We start from the raw sequence: 18,108 nt of genomic DNA, 5'->3' as shown, positions 1-18,108 counted from the left end.
CCCTTTAAAGGTAATAACCAGTTGTCAATGCATCTATAATTGAATAAATGGTACAAACTAGAGTTATAAGTAACTTTTTAGAATTGCTATTTTTATATGCAAAATACAAGTAGTTAATAAAGCAGACATGTCCTTTTTAAACCCTTCATGCATCCTGCCATATATGTACATCATGGTCAAGGTGCAAATGATTAAAGCAGGTGGAGGAGCTGTGCCTGCTCCATAAAAGGCAGTTGCTGGCTGTAATACACATCCAGCATCTGCCGTAACAGCAGGGATTGGTGCTAGCTGAGATAGCGGAGGTTTAACTTTTTAAATGACACTATCATATCACTGACAGCGGCATTTAAATAGTGCAATCGCCAGATTACTTGCTTACCAGCACCCCACAATGTGATCACAGGGGATGAATGGTTTATAGTGACATCCTTGGGCCCGGTAAAGACCATTATACAGCCACACTGATTCTCCTATGAAACGCAGCTGTAGGCTGATCTTCTAAGGAGACCACAGTGTATAATATTGTATATACAGTTGAAACCAGAAGTTTACATACACCATATAAAAAGACATATGCATGTTTTATTCAGTATCTGACATGAAATCAGAATAAACCTTTCCCGTTTTAGGTCAATTAGGATTACCATCATTTTTAACATTTGCCCAATGCCAGAATAATGAGAGAGAGAGACAATGTTTTAAGGCATTTTTATTACTTATTGCAAAGTCAAAAGTTTACATACATTTCATTAGTATTTGGTACCATTGCCCTTAAACTGAATGACTTGGGTCAAACGTTTGGGATATCCTTCCACAAGCTTCTCACAATAGTTGGGTCAGAATTTGGGCCCATTCCTCCTGACAAAACTGGTTTAACTGATCCAGGTTTGTAGGTCGCCTTGCTCGCACCTGCCACCTTTAGCTTTGACCATAAATTTTCAATAGGATTGCGATCAGGGCTTTATGATGGCCACTTTATTATCCTTAAGCCATTTTGACAGCATTTTGGCAGTAAGCTTCGGGTCACTGTCCATTTGGAAGACCCATTTCTGCCAAAGCTTTAACTTCCTGGCTGATGTCTTGAGATGTTGCTTCAGTATTGCCAAATAATCTTCTTTTCTCATGATGCCATCTATTTTGTGAAGTGCACCAGTCCCTCCTGCAGCAAAACAACCCCACAACATGATGCTGCCACCCCAGTGTTTCACAGATGGAATGGTGTTCTTCTCCCTTTTTCCTCCAAACTTAACAATTGTCATTATGCCCAAAAAGTTCAATTGTAGTTTCATCAGACCACAGGACAGGTCTCCAAAAATTAAGGTCCTTGTTTCTGTGTGCAATTGCAAACATTAATCTGTCTTTTTTATGTTTCTTTTGGAGTAATGGCTTCTTCCTGGCAGAGTGGCCTTTCAGCCCATGCCGACACAGTACTTGATTCACTGTGGATATTGACACTATCTTACCAGCTAGTGCCATCATCTTCACAAGGTCTTTTGCTTTTTTCCCTTGGGTTGATATGCACATGTCGGACCAAAGTATGTTCATCTCTGGGACACAGAACCCGTCTCCTTCCTGAGCGGTATGATGGCTGGACATTCCCATCTTGTTTGTACAGATGAACGAGGCACCTTCAGGTATCTTGAAATTGTACCAAAGGATGACCCAGACTTGTGCAAGTCCACAATTCTCTTCCTGATATCTTGGCTGATTTCTTTAGACTTTCCCATGATGTTACACAAAGAAGCAGTGTGTTTCAGGTGTGCATTAAAATACATCTAATTAACTCAGATGTTGCTAGAAAAAGCTTCCAAACACATGACAACATCATATGGGTAGTCCAAAATTGTTTAAAGGCATAGTAATCTTAGTGAATGTAAACTTTTGACTTGGCAGTATGTAATAAACATGCCTTAAAACATTATCTCTCTCATTATTCTGGCATTTGGCAAATATTAAAAATTATGGTAACCCTAATTGACCTAAAATGGGAAAGGTTTATTCTGATTTCATGTCCGATATTGAGAAAAACATGCATATGTGCCTTTTTATATAGTGTATGTAAACTTCTGATTTTAACTGTACTGCAATCTCCTTAGTGCTTTTACAAAAGAGCAGTTTATCATTTATTGATCAAATATAACAATATATCAGTGTTCTCTACAGGCTTTATCAGTTATTTAGCATTAGAAGCCCCCAACACTAAATATACATAATGATTTATGAAGACAAAAATACTCATTAAGAAGATACAACAGCTTACTGCATTATAATCCTACTACTAGTTGAAACAAATAAACCTAGGACAAAGCCACGACAAATTAATGATATACTATTGTGTGAGTTATTATTAAGAAAATAATGAACTGTGCTTCAAAATCTTATAAGTTATATAATTACTAACACAACATGAATCGCCTTAGTGTTTTCACAAAAGAGTACGCTATCATTATGTTGGCCAATTTATAACTTATTGTTTATGAGTTCACATCAATGTTTTTCGACAAAATAAAAACAAAGTACTGCATATTGAATGCTCTAGTTATATTTAAAGGATTACAGCATTAAACGATCTCCTGCTGCTTTAAAGAAGAAAAAAGGACTATGGGAAAGAATACAATTTACAAAAAATGTTCTACAGGAGATCCGGCAGGAAATAAAGCTTAAGTTACATAGTTAAAAGTTATTTTTGTCTTACTTTTTTCACTGGAACTTACATTAAATAATTAGTTTTGATTTTATAGCCTCAATGAGTTGTCCACTACATTATAACCTGCCCCCATCTGTCCTAACAGCTACAACAGCTGCAGATAAGTATATTTGTAATTGTCTTTTCATTCCATTACATGTTTCTACGCAGGCATGTTGCTCCTGGTTACATGATTCAATGTGTCACTACAATGTTACTTTTTGAGACTTTTTATCCAATACATTTTGTCCATACTTTTCCGGGCTTGGCATATGGGTGGCTTTTTCATATTTTGTTTCGCAGGGCTCACTCTGTGGGATAAATAATGACAGTTTTACAGTAGGTCATATACGGACGCTGTGATGACAAATATGTGTTGCTGCTAAGAGGCTTTTTTTTTTTTTTTTTTTTTATGTCCAACTAAACCATTTTTTTTATTAAAAGTCATAAGTTACTTACCGGTAATGGGATTTTTCAGAGACCATGACAGCACCACGAGAGAGGGGATCCGCCCACCAATGACAGGAAACCTACAAGCTTAAAAGGGGCGGCACCTCTCTCTCGCCTCGGTTGGGATTACAGAACCTTGAAAGGACTGCCAGGTTAATAAACATAGCAAACAATCACAAAATTACTATACCATACAACACCTATTAAGTGTGAAATTATAATTAATAAACAGGAAGTGCTCCCACAAATGTGAAAGGAGGGAATATAAGGGTGCTGTCATGGTCTCTCATGGTCATTACCGGTAAGAAACGTAGGACTATCGTTCGACCATGACAGCACCATGAGAGAATTACAGATATAAAGCAGTCTAGGGAGGCACCACAGCCTGGAGCACTCTTCTCCCAAAGGTGAGGTCAGTTGAAACACCCATATCCAGTCTATAGTGCCTATATAATGTAGAGGGAGACGATCAGGTAGCAGCCTTACATATGTCTTCAATCGAGACACCTGTCTTCTCCGCCCAGGAGGTCACCACAGCTCGGGTGGAGTGAGTCTTCAACCCTTGTGGCACTTCCTTGCCGCTAGATGAATAAGCTAGAGAAATAGCTTCTCTAATCCATCTAGCTATGGTGGACTTTGTGACATTAAACCCATTCCTAACCCCTTGGTAGGATATAAACAATGAACTATCTTTCCTAAAGTTTTTGGTAACCGAGAGGTACCTAACCACACATCTCCTCACGTCTAATGTATGAAACTCTGCTTCTTTCGGATTACTCGGATTAGGACATAAGAAGGGTAGGACTACTTCCTGAAGTCTGTGGAAACGTGTAGCTACCTTAGGGAGATAGAGTAATTTTCAAACCTGATCCCGCCTATCATCCAGGATTTGAGTAAATGGCAAGGTCATAGACAGGGCCTGAATGTCACTAATCCTCTTAGCCGAGGTTAAAGCCATTAGCAGCACAGTTTTAAGGAAGAGGGATTTAAGGGTTGCTGATTCTATTGGCTCAAAAGGCGAGCTAGTCAATGCCTTTAGAACCAAATTTAGATTCCAGGGAACCAAGTTGCTTTTGACGATGGGTCTAGATCTAAACGCTGCCTTAATGAACTGAGAAACCCAATAGTTGCCCGCCAGATTACAGCTACATGGGGTGCCTAAGGCATAAAACTGAACTTTTAGGGTGCTGGTGGATAACCCTAGTTCAAGACCCTTTTGTAAAAACTCCAAAACCTTTCCTACTAGCGCCCCCTCATCAACTCTAGATCTAGAAAAAGACAAAAACTTCTTCCAAGTTCTGGCATAAATTCGAGTTGTAACAGGTCTTCTGCTACGCATTAGGGTAGCTACTAGATCTTGAGAAAACCCTTTCTGACTTAGCAGTGACCTTTCAAGTTCCATACCGTCAAGTGGAGGCCAGATGCTTGAGGATGGACTATTGGACCCTGGAAGATTAGATTCGGAACCTCGGGCAGGACACAAGGAACGGAGATGGACATGCTCCTCAGGCATGAGAACCAGGGTCTCCTGGGCCAAAAGGGTGCGACCAGCAGAACCCTCGTCTTGTCCTCCCTGATCTTTCTTATGACCATGGGAAGAAGAGCCAAAGGGGGAAAGGCATAGGCCAGGCTGAAATCCCAAGGTATCAGGAGAGTGTTCACTGCCAGGGGATTTTCTCTGGGATTTAGGGAACAGAAGAGCCTTGTCTTCCGATTTAGTCTTGTGGCACACAGGTCTACCACCGGAGGCCCCCATCATCGGACTATTTGGGAGAAAACGTCTTGTTTTATTTCCCATTCTCCCAGCCTTAGAGGATAGCGGCTTAACTAGTCAGCTCTTGTATTTTCTGTTCCCCCTTATATGGAGAGTCGTTAAGGAAAGGAAATGACTTTCCGTGATCTGAAACAGATAATCTGTCACTCTCATCAGCGATCTTGAACGTGTACCCCCTTGGTGGTTCATGTATGCCACCGCAACTCTATTATCCGAAAAGATCTTTACATTCTGACCTTGGAAGAAAACGAAGAAATTATTAACCGCCTTGTCTACCGCCAGCAGTTCTTTTGCATTGGAGGAGAGACACTTTGCTATTTGACCAGGTCCCCTGGGCTACCATATCCCCCAGATGGGCTACCCACCCACTGGGACTCGCATCGGTGGTAATTGTTCTAGTGGTTCTAAGTACCCAGGGAACCCCTCGAGATAGAATCATAGAATGGTAGAGTTGGAAGGGACCTCCTGGGTCATCTGGTCCAACCCCCTGCTCAAAGCAGGATTCGCTAAATCATCTCAGACAGCTCTCTGTTTGAAGACATCCATTGAAGGAGAACTCACCACCTCTCGTGGCAGCCTGTTCCACTCTTTGATCACCCTAACTGTCAAAAAGTTTTTTCTAATATCCAATCTGTGTCTCCTCCCATTCAGTTTCATCCCATTGCTTCTAGTCTTTCCTTGTGCAAATGAGAATAAAGATGATCCTTCTACAATGTGACAGCCCTTGAGATATTTGTAGACAGCTATTAAGTTTCCTCTCAGTCTTCTTTTTTGCAAGCTAAACATTCCCAAATCCTGTAACCGTTCCTCATAGGACATGGTTTGCAGACCGGTCACCATTCTGGTCGCTCTTCTCTGAACTTGCTCCAGTTTGTCAATGTCTTTTTTAAAATGTGGTGCCCAAAACTGGACACAGTATTCCAGATGAGGTCTGACCAAAGAGGAGTAAAGCGCGATAATGACTTCACGTGATCTAGACTGTATGCTTCTGTTAATACATCCCAGAATTATATTTCGCCCCGTCCTCCCACAACTGTAAGGACTTTACTGACCGGGGTGACAAGGACATCTTTCCTTCCAGGTATCCATTAAGCGAAACTTCATTATATAGCACATCCCACTGTAGAACCCTGGAGTGATATTGTGCCCGCAGAACCCCTGGGAAACATGATGTCAGAGTACCCAACAGGGACATTGCTGGTTAAGTTAATGATAAATCTGAAGGAGCCGTCCGGCTTAGAGACCAGGAAGAGAGGCAAGTAGAATCCCAACCCTCTTTCTGACACCGGGACTTCCACCAGGCCTTGTGAACCAGTCCAGCACCTCGTTTTGTAGGGCCAGCTGCTCTGACACTGAGGAACGGACCAGGGTCAAGATGAATCTCCCACGGGGAATCGCATGGAACTCAAACCTCAGACCCGAACCTATCAGATCAAGGATCCAATTACTGCCTGAAACTTTTGTCCAGGCAGGCAAGAAGCCCAACAGCCTCCCCCCTACCTGGGTTACGAGTCATTGCCTCGGCTTCCGGGGTCCCCGAGTAGAAGAAGAACCGAACAGAAGCCCTCTACCTTTTGGCCTGCGATCTTCCCATTTATCCTGATCTCTCTGCGGTCTTTTACACACAAATCTTGTTTTACTAAATGAATGTTTATAAGCAGGCATGGATAGGATAGGGAACCCTTTTTTCATGTCACTTGCCTTATCCAAGATTTCATCCAGAACTGGTCCAAAGAGATGTTCCCCCTCACATGGTCTAGAGCACAGTCTCGTTCTGGCCTGGATATCTCCCAGCCAACACTTAAGCCACAAGGCTCTACAGGCTGCGTTGAACATGGCGGCTGACCTTGCTGCCAACCTGAGTCCACGGAGGGGTCTGCTAGGAAGCTGCTGCCCCCTGCATGAGTGGGACATTAAACAATATCTCCTTTCAGGAGGTCTTATTTTTTAGATGGGACTCAAGCTGTTCTAGCCATATCATATCATCAAGGACCTGACAGTACAAGTTGCAGCAACTGCCGGCTTTAAAGCCCCAGCAGTTGTTTCCCAGGTCCCTTTGAGAAAGGTATCAGCTTTTCTGTCCAAAGGGTCTTTAAGAGCCCCCATATCATCAAAGGGGAGAGATGACTTTCTAGATGCCTTTGTTATAGCTACATGTAGCTTTGGGGCTTTCTCCCAGGAGGAACAGGGGTATTTCCTCAAAGGGGTATTTCCTCTTAAAGGAAAGGGGAAGAGAGCCCTTTCTCTAAAGTCTTTCCCACTCCCTATGTATCAGATCCTGAAGTTTATCATTAATCGGAAAACACTTCTTTTCCTTTGTCCCAGTCCCCTGAACATAACACCCTGGACTGATTTTTCTGGTCTGGTATCTGTAATGCCCATAGTTGAGCGGACTGCTTTAACCAGACCGTCAATTTCATTTAGCGGGAAACAATGTTGACCTGCACCACTGGTCGAGGATGAAGAGGAGGAAGAAGATAAATCATCAGAGTCCACCTCATAGACCGATGAGAGGGAGACCTCACAATCTGTATCCTCATTTCTCTTAACTTTTTTAGAGAGCACTTTGCTGATCTCTGATTTGACTAGGGTTTTTAACCCTGAGGCGAAACTCGGGGTCTCGTCTGCCAAAGTCTGGTTAATACAAGATTGGCACAGCCTTTTGGGATATGAGTCCGCCAATATGGCCTTACATAATGCACATTCCTTGTGCTTGGAATTGGAGGCACACTTCTTCCCCTATTAAGAATAGACAAGAAGAAGGGACACTCTATTACTAACTGAACTTTCTCGAAGATCACTTACCCAGACGGCTCAAAGGGCTGGTACCGGTTTGGATGAAGGACCTTTCTCAGCTGGGGAATCATCCCTGGAGGCTGCAGATTCTTCCATCCTGCTGGAGCTACGATGACTGGACCTAGTCGCAGAACCTCGCCTTCCTGAGGTCCGAGTGTTACCGTTAACTCGAGGGTGTCTTGTCTCCTGGGGCTCCCCAAGCAGCCACTGAGATGGTGAAGGTGGCAGCTGCTGAATTTGCTGTTGCTCACTTTCTGACTCCATTTTATGACAGAGTCAGAAGTAGCTGGGAAGCCTGGAGCAACGGTGCATAGATGCTTATATAGCAGCACCTGCTCCACTTTTTTTTTTTTTTTAAAAAAAACAACTTCCGGTTGAGAAAGGGTGTTTTTTTTTTTTTTTTTACACGTTTCTGCTAATGTCAGGTGCGACTTCCCTCTTAGCGTGCCATCTGCTGGCTGTAGGGGTTATTGCAGCACTCCCTCGGTGTCTGAACACACGTGGCCCGGAACTTCCTGGTCTGGTCACGTGACCACCGAGGCGCACAGTGGAATCATCATTCCGTGCCCCTGGCTACATAGAGAGACCGGAAGAGCACGGCCACTAAGGGCCTGGAACAGCTGTATCATGCGGCGCTGAAGCTGCAACCATTCGGCGCCAGTGCGATGCTGGGGCTGCCAACCCCAAGCAGGGGTGCTGCTCCACAGCTGTTCCTCCACTGACGCGCAGGGCGATGCTGGAGCTGCCGACCCCAGGCAGGGGCGCTGCTCGACAGCTCACCTCTCCAGTCGTATCCAGACATCTCCAACAGGTAAGCCTGTTTGAGGTTCCCCCACCAAGGACAGGAAACCAAAACTGAGGCGAGAGAGGTGCCGCCCCTTTTAAGCCTGTCCTTGGTGGGCGGATCCCTACTCTCGTGGTGCTGTCATAATTGACCGATAAAACTTTGATTTCGGATTTTAGATTTGATATACTTGATTTAACCCCATCCCGACATATGATGTACAGTTATGTCATATGTCGGGTCCCTGACTTTGATGTTGGCTCGAAAGCCAAGCAAGCATCTTTCCTGACAGATTTCCCTGTCATCTACCTGTAGAAAGCAGGTGAAACAGCGCTCTGCCCGTGGATGTTAACCTGTTAAATGCCGTTGTCAATCTCTGGCAAGGTGGCATCATTCTATGTGCCCATTGGCACACCCGTGATTTGATTGCGGAGCATCAATAGATTGCTATGACAGCCAGGTGTCTGCTGAAGACCACCATGCCTGTCAATATGGTACTACTGTATAAGCCAGCCTGTAGATGGCGCTCATAGACCGTGATTTCAGCTATACACAGCAGTGCTGAAGCAGGTCTCAGAAAATGGCAACATAAGCAATTTTATTTTTCCCCCACCTAAAATTTTTTTTAAAAAGTACATATTTGGTATCTGCTGACCTGGAGAATCATGCTGCCAGCTTAGTTTTACTATATAGTGAATATGGTACATAAAAAAAAAACAATTGTGGAATTGCACTTTTTTTTGCAATTTTGACGCTCTTGGAATTTTTTACCCACTTTCCAGTGCTTAACATGATAAAATGAATAGTGCAATTTAAACATACAACTCGTCCTGAAAAAAACAAGCCCTCATAAGGCTATGTGGATGAAAAAATAAAAAAGTTATGGCTTTTGGAAGAAGGGGAGAAAAAAACTAGAACGAAAAAATGGAAATTGGTCATGAACGTGAAAGGGTTAAGGAGGATAAGTCACCAGGTCAAAAGTGGCAAGTTATTGCTCTTATTTCATTCTCATTGCTTCCCTGAGTATGCTGTGTTTGTTTTTACTAAATCTGCCATAAGGTTCTATGAACAACTGGTGTCTTCCCCTCATGCTTCAAACATGCCTCGATCACACCCATCCTCAAAAATCCATCCCTTGACCCATCCTCTCTATCTAGCTATCGCCCCATATCACTTCTCCCTTACACCTCAAAACTACTGGAACAACACATCCATTCTGAACTGCCCTCCCACCACTCTGACTGCCTCCAATCTGGCTTCCGACCGCATCACTCCACTGAAACTGCCCTGACTAAAGTCACCAACGACCTACTAACTGGCAAATCCAAGCGACATTACTCTGTCCTTCTCCTCCTGGACCTGTCATCTGCCCTTGTCACAGTGGACCATTCCCTCTTACTACAGACTCTCTCTTCTCTTGGCATCAAAGACTTGGCCCTATCTTGGATCTCCTCATACTTAACAGACAGGACATTCAGTGTCTCCCACTCACACACCACCTCCTCATCTCGCCCCCTGTCGATGTCCCCCAAGGTTCAGCCCTAGGACCCCTGCTCTGCTCCATCTACACCTTCGGCCTGGGACAGCTCATAGAGTCTCATGGCTTTCATTATCACCTCTATGCTGATGACACACAGATCTACCTCTCTGGACCCGATATCTCCTCTCTACTAACCAAAATCCCACAATAAGCTTCCGCCATCTCATCCTTCTTCTCTGACAGAGTTCTAAAACTTAACATGCACAAAACTGAATTCCTCATCTTTCCACCATCTCATTCAACCCCCCAACTGACCTATCCATCAAAGTCAATGGCTGTCCACTGTCCCCAGTCCTGCAAGCCCTCTGCCTCGGGGTAACCCTGGACTCTAACCTCTCCTTTAAACCACATATCCAAGCCCTTTCCACTTCCTGCCGACTCCAACTTAAAAATATCTCCCGGAGCCGCACATTCCTCAACCACGAATTTGCAAAAACACTAGTGCACACCCTCATCATCTCCTGCCTCGACTACTGCAACCTCTTGCTCTGTGGCCTCCCTTTTATCACTCTCACACCCCTCCAATCTATCCTAAACTCTGCTGCCTGAATAATCCACCTGTCCCCCCACTATTCTCCGGCCTCTTCTCTCTGTCAATCCCTTCACAGGCTCCTCATTGCCCAGAGACTCCAGTTCAAAACCCTAACCATGGCATACAAAGACATCCACAACCTGTCTCCTCCATACATCTGTGACCTAGTCTCCCGGTACTTACCTGTACGCAACCTCCGATCCTCACAAGATCTCCTTCTCTACTCCCCTCTTATCTCCTCATCCCACAATCGTATACAAGATTTCTCCCATTCAACCCCCCTACTCTGGAACTCTCTACCCAAACACATCAGAGACTCGCCTACCATGGAAACCTTCAAAAGGAACCTGAAGACCCACCTCTTCAGACAAGCCTACAACCTGCAGTAACCCTTGCTCCACCATTAACTGCATGACCAGCTCTACCCTCACCAACTGTATCCTCACCCATCCCCTGTAGATTGTGAGCCCTCGCGGGCAGGGTCCTCGCTCTTCCTGTACCAGTCGCTGACTTTTATTGTTCAAAATTTATTGTAATTGTTTGTGCTATGTATATCCCTTTCACATGTAAAGCGCCATGGAATAAATGGTGCTATAATAATAATAATAATAATAATATGGGCCTTTCCATTCAGAGCTAAGTTTTATGATCTTTACCAAAAGGGTAAAGGTTTCTTTGGGGGGGTGTCTTTAGGTGGATTATTAACCTATGAACAACAGCCTCTTGGTAAAGACCATAAGGAATTAGCACTAAATAAAAAGCTCACTCTGAAACCATAAGGCGGAATTCATAAAAACAAAAAACAGCGGGAATAAAATGAGAACAAAAACTTCCTGCTTTTCAAAATATTTTAAACATTTTTCACTATTCATTTTTACATTTATTACTTCCCTAAAGGAACTTGAACAAGTCCTTTGATTACATAAGCAATACATTGCAAAACTTATGTAGTACGATGCATTACCTCACCCTGACAGTGTAATCCTGACAAGAAGCCTATTAGTTTTTGTCTCTAGCAGCATCTAAAAAGCATTGGGCAGACACAAAGGCCATTGTTGATAGCAACACCTCAGCACCTTACAATCATTCTGTGTAGGTGATTGAGGTAGGGGGGCAATGGGATGACAGGTGGTGCGCTGTCTCGCTCAAACTTCTCATGTGCCGCTGTCACTATTGATACTGACATATAATGGGTTAAGCTGTGGGAACCGGTGTTTTCACACATCCTAACAGTTACAGCACAGGCCCAGCTGTGCTCGTGCGCCTGATAGAGGGGATAGTACCATAGTATTGCAGTACCCACCCAATTAATGCTCAGCTAATGGGTGCTAAATTAACACTCTATGATGGATAGATACAATGCTGTGCAAAAGTTTTAGCCAGGTGGGAAAAAAATCCTGCAGACTAAGAAAGCTTTTATTCTGTAAAATATTCATAGTTTTTTATCAATTAAAAAAATGCAAAGTGAATAAATGAAAGAGAAATCCAAAATAAAATCAATATTTGGTGCTACTACAGTGCTTTAAAAACGGCATCAATTCTTCTAGGTACACTTGCATACAGTTTTTGAAGAAATTTGATAAGGAGGTTGTACGTCTCTAAACAGTGGATGAGTGTAGCTAGGCCTCACTGGTTGCTTTTAGACGTGAGCTTACAGCACTGCTGGACATTTTTCAATTCCAAAGAGAAGTTAGGGTGATGTTTCTTTCATCTGCTAAGCGAAGTTTCCTTGGCCGAACACTGCATCTTCGGTCCTCAACATTGCCAATTTCTTGGTGCCTTTTGATATCACCAAGCAAATCTTGCAATATGCTTTGAAAACTATTTCTTGGAAAAGACTTTGCTGATGCAGTATGACTACCTTGTGTTTTCTCGCTGTACTCAAATCTTGACATGGTGTATGTCCTGTGACATGATGCTGTCTTCCCCAACCTCACCTTTGTAGAAGAGTTTGGCTATACCTCACCCAGTTTTAAACCTTCCGCACTGCTGTTTCTGTTTCACTTAACTGCCTTAACCTACACAGTGTTGATCATTATCACCAGTTTGGCAATATTGGTTAATCAGTCATTCTAATTATAATAGTAAAAAATCCCTGACATTGTGCAAGTGTACCAAGAAGAACTGATCCTGTTTTGAAGGCAAAGAATGGTCACACCAAATATTGATTTGATTTTTCTTTTGCTCATTCACACTGAATTTTTATAAATTAATAAAAATAAACTATCACTTCTGTTTTCTAAATTCTTGCTTTGCTTTAAAGTTTTTTAAAGTATTAAACAAATAAAGAGAAAAGTGGATCAAAACACCAAAATTGTGGCTTTTTAGTCACCACACCTCCCTAAATAAAATGTACTAAAAAAAAACATCAAAATGCCATATATACCCCAAATTGGTGTCAATAAAAAAGGCAGATAAGTGTGTAAAAACAAGCCCTCATATAGCTCTACTGACAGAAAAATAAAAAATAGTACTGGTCTTGGAAAATGGCAAAAACCAAAATGTTTTTTTGTTTAGTTTTTTTTAAACACACTTCTGATTTTTTTTCCCCTACTTAAAGAAAAAAAACGTATGTAAATTTGGAATTTTCGGAACTGTACCAACCTGTAAAATCATGTTTTCAGGCCATTTTTACCATAAAAAGAACACCATTAAAACAAAAAAAAAACTGGACTTGCATTTTTTTCACCATTTCATTCCACATAGAATTTTTTTCCCATTCTTTAGTACATTTTATGGTAAAATGGATGGTGTCATTCGGAACTACAGCTCATCCTGCAAGAACACAAGCCCTTGTATGTCTATTTTGCCAAAAAGAAAAAAGGTATGGCTTTTGTAATAATTGGGACAGAAAATGCAAATGCAAAAATTAAAATTGGAGGAGGCAAAGAGTTAAAAAGTGAGTGTGGCTTACTGCTTAGACAGGATTTAGATACATTTATGACATGAAAACAAAAGGTCCCAAGTGAAGAAGAAAAAAGTTGCTTCTCTACTGAACCCAGTCGGCAGAGAAAAGTGCGGTAATTTTAGCCACTGTAGTAATGTACATTGTGATTGTACTTGATCCCATGCAGTTACATATGTGCTATACCATATAGCAATAACTTAGTTGAGGTGTTACTTACAAATAGGCTAAAATTACAACACTTTTGCTATGCATGAGCCATAGTATTTTGATTTCTGTTATTTTTCGTATTTCTGAGAGGACTCAATATTTCACGCTCTGTTCAGATTGAGTTCATGCCTTCTATCCAATGTGTACGTTGGGTGGATTTTCATGTATATACATTTGATGTAAGCAGAGGCGGATATACCAGTGGTGCAATCTGTGCAGTCGCCCCGAGGCCCATGATGTAAGGGGCCCACCTCCACCTTCAAAGCAGGAGAAATTGTACATTACAGTGAGCTTTTGGACATTAAAGGCCATATGTATATTATCTTGCTCAGGGGCTATTTTCGGCTTGAGTGCACTCGTGCATGAAGGCATACAGTGGCACAAGTCACCCTTAGGCTTTCAAGTATGTATATACAAAACAAAACATGAATACTGTTCAGTATATTTTTTCCCACAGAACATACGTGTTGAAAAATATCACTGACTATACTTTTTTGCAGAGTAAATATAAAAAAAAAAGGCGTATGACCAGAGATGAGCGGATCGATCCACAGAGGACTGAGTTTGATAAGAATTTCCTGAAATTTGCAGTTTTATGTGGATACGAATATTTTCAGATTCGATTTGCAAAAAAAAAAAAAAACTTGCCCAACACCATTTCCCAAACTGCTATAGCACTAGAGAGCAGGCTAATGTCTTTTTACGTTGCTGTGCGGGCCTTCCCATAATTTCCTGGAGCTATGACATCTCACGGATGGATTATCATACCTTGAATAGGGGGTTTAGTACCTAGGCAATCACAGATCAGCGGTTCCCAGCAGAGCGCAGTTTGTACAGCCGATTCAATTTCAACAGTCAGTGGGTAAGTCTCTCTCTCTCTTGTTGAGTATAAGCTCTTATGGTCATTAGAGTCCTCGCTGTCTCTCTTGCCTGGAATGTGTAAGCTCTTATAATCAGAGTGGTCCTTTCTCTACATCTTCTGTAGAGTAGAGTGTAAGCTCTTATGGCTAACGAGGTTTTCTCTTATGTAGAGTAAAATTTAAGCTCTTATGGTCAGTGCGGTCCTCTCTTTCTCCTGTAGAGCAGGAGGTCTTTTATCTACTGTAGAGTGCAAGCTCTTATGATCAGTGGTGTCCTCTCTCACTCCTGTAGAGTATTAGCTCTTATGAACAGCAGGGACCTCTATCTGCAGGGTCCTCTCTCTCTCATGTAAAGCATAAATTCTTATGATCAGCAGGGTCCCCTCTCTTCAGTAGAGTGTAAGCTCTTATGTTAAGTGGGGTCCCCCTCTCTCTCCTGAAGAGTGTAATCTCTTGAGGTCAAAGGGTTCTCTCTCTCCTTCCCCCAATGTGTACTTTCTGTGCAAGCTTTCCAGTATTGGGATTCTTGCATATTTATTCGCCACAAATTTGAAGAAGTTGGCAATCTTGAATTTTAAAAGATCCACTGATCACTATTTATGACATATTCTGGTCTGGCAAAAGGTAAGAAGTCATTAATTTGGAGCATTTCTACTGCTGAGGCCCATTTTCCTGCACAATTAAAAAAAATGGGTCTGTGCTGTACAACTCAGAATAGCTAGTGACATTGAGTGCTGTTGTGCAGTGATATACATTTGACCGGCCATTAAGTAAGCAATATTTCTTTTGCAGCACGTTAGAGAGGCCAGACCTTAGGCATACAGGTATTAGTCAGTTCTACAAGAAATAGCAGTCTTTATAAGAAAACCTCTTTAATAAACGGTAATTGCACACAATGGATAACTAGAATGTGCGGTTATGACATTTTGTGCACAAAATATGGATACAAATTTTGTACACACTGCTAATAATTATCAACAGCTAGTCTATCTCATAGCTTAGATCGGAATTGGATAATATTAATACATCTTCTGATAAACATACAGGGCTGTGGAGTCGGTGTCCATTTTGGTGGAGTCGGTATAAAATGGACCAACTCAGATTGCTAAAATATATAATAAATTTTTTCATAAGAATTTGGGAAAGTTATGAAATGTCCTATAAATGTCTGTCCTATTCCTGATCTAAGGGTCTAGACTTTTAGCTGAGATGAATCTGTGCTACAGTAAATTTATCACTTAAACATGAGCCATGTATGAGGGAGTCGGAGTCATGGAAATTGAGGAGTCGGAGGTTTAGCTTACCGACTCCACAGCCCTGTAAACATAAGATGACTCCATTGCATAAGTATGTGGTTATAAACATTACTATATTAGTAACATTTTAAAATCCCCTTGAAATCCTTTAGCTGTAAATCGATATTATTGAGGGCGGTCCACTCGATAGAGTATATACTCTAAGAATTGATTCCAACAATCACTGGTGCTATGGATTTCATCCCTGCCCTCTGCCATCAATGTTCAGTCTCTATACTTGCCTAAAATCAAGAACTGGCCAGATGCGTAAGAAAAATATCATCTTAATGAATGTATAATGAAATATATTATGAATACATTGTCAAGTAGTTGCATTACAGACAGGGTCAACAACTGTCAACAAAACGGTCTGTTGTAATCTGTAGTGATAATAGAAGATAGCGCTAGAAATAAGAAATGTTCTCTATATTAAGAAAATAAATCGATTGTCTGACTATGATTATGTAAAACTTCATTGTCTCCTGCATTATCTTATGAAATCAATGACAAAAAGGACTACTTGTCATGACTCTTATGTCTTCTCTAGGGTATTGTTTGTACTTTTCATTTTTTTTCATTACAGCTCTTATTTTTCACCTCTATATCTTCGATTCCAAGGTAACTAGAGATGTCACTGTACCTTGATGTTGTTGCACAATGCTATTCTCTTCCAAGTTCAGTCAACATCATAGAAGTTTATATTAATGTTTGAATTGTGTGTTAATTATTATTTATAGCATTGGAGCTATGGAAGAACACAGCCTCTGCTAGAACACAAGCTGAATCAGATGATGTAAGGATTCAGAAAAAGGAGAGACTACAAAAGAAGATTGACTATTGCAAGTCAGCTGTGTGTGAAATAAAGAAATGCATGTCAAGAATGTGGCAAGGGACTTGCTGATTGTACAATGTACTATTTAGAGATGCAGTTCAGTGAACTGGTGGTCATGAAGGGTATTTAATGTACTTTGCTCTTTATTGTCAAATAATTTTTTAAAGGTTAAATTATCTAAAAATTGGGGCTAACTTGCTGATCGCAGGGAGGGTCTGATCGCTGGAACCGTCCAGCGATCCCGTGATCAAGGCTTCAAAACTCGCAGAACAGGGCGCCATAGCACCATCCTGAAAGTGTGCAGCTTCCACTTCCTTCATTATCTAAGGAAGTAGCTGAACACTGCACTCAATATCCCCATGGATAGAAGATAAACCTTACATTTTCCTTTTTATATGTAAGATGATATTGCTGCTTGGTTTACAGTGAACATATATAATTGCTTCTTGTCTATATTACAATGCATACAGTGGGTACGGAAAGTATTCAGACCCCTTTAAATTTTTCACTCTTTGTTTCATTGCAGTCATTTGGTAAATTCTAAAAAGTTCATTTTTTTTTCTCATTAATGTACACTCTGCACCCCATCTTGACTGAAAAAAAGCAGAAATGTAGAAATTTTTGCAAATTTATTAAAAAAGAAAAACTAAAATATCACATGGTCATAAGTATTCAGACCCTTTGCTCAGTATTGAGTAGACGCACTCTTGAGTTAGTGCAGCCATGAGTCTTCTTGGGAATGATGCAACAAGTTTTTCACACCTGGATTTTGGGATCCTCTGCCATTCTTCCTTGCAGATCCTCTCCAGTTCCGCATTCATGTTTCCTTAAATTGCAACCTGTCGTCCTGTCCCTGCAGCTGAAAAACATCCCCATAGCATGATGCTGCCACCACCATGTTTCACTGTAGGGATTGTATTGGGCAGGTGATGAGCAGTGCCTGGTTTTCTCCACACATACCGCTTAGAATTATCACCAAAAAGTTCTATCTTCGTCTCATCAGACCAGAGAATCTTATTTCTCATAGTCTGGGAGTCCTTCATGTGTTTTTGAGCAAACTCTATGCGGACTTTCATATGTCTTGCACTGAGGAGAGGCTTCTGTCAGGCCACTCTGCCATAAAGGCCCGACTGGTGGAGGGCTGCTGTAGCGTCGGCGTCTCTGCCTCATGCCGGGCAGACACGCCGATCCCCTCACCGCCGCGGTCCCGGTCCAGCATCCTCCGGCTCCCTTCCTGCGTCTGCCAGGGGTGCGCGCACCGCGCGCAGTTCCCTGAGCACTATACGTAGGGTGCGCGGGCGTGCACTCCTTGCCTCTTAAAGGGGCCACACGCGCCGTCCTAAAGAGTCCCCGACCAATGGCCGGAGGACTGCCCTCATATAAGGCACCTCCTTCAAAATGGAGGTGCCTGTGCAAGATTGTTGTTTGTGTACCAACACCCTCC

General features: G+C 42.0%; 1 protein-coding gene across 6 annotated transcripts in view; it reads right to left on the bottom strand.

The window, feature by feature from the left end:
* The window catches only part of IMMP2L (inner mitochondrial membrane peptidase subunit 2), a 1,848,527-nt gene that overhangs the window by 1,805,158 nt on the left and 25,261 nt on the right, over positions 1 to 18,108 (bottom strand). Inside the window, exon 4 of one of the 6 annotated variants that reach the window (XM_073651971.1) lies at positions 2,683 to 2,997. The exons of the other annotated variants lie outside the window; for them this stretch is intronic. Coding sequence (XP_073508072.1) covers positions 2,901 to 2,997 — 97 coding nt within the window. The 3' untranslated portion in view covers positions 2,683 to 2,900. Of the gene's footprint in view, positions 1 to 2,682; positions 2,998 to 18,108 lie in introns of those variants that run through there. 6 annotated transcript variants of the gene reach the window in all.

This window comes from Phyllobates terribilis, unplaced genomic scaffold, assembly GCF_046119375.1.
Source record: "Phyllobates terribilis strain yellow unplaced genomic scaffold, ASM4611937v1 Scaffold_11__3_contigs__length_659146591, whole genome shotgun sequence".
NCBI lineage: Eukaryota > Metazoa > Chordata > Amphibia > Anura > Dendrobatidae > Phyllobates > Phyllobates terribilis.
This window is presented reverse-complemented; position numbering and strand designations above follow the sequence as displayed.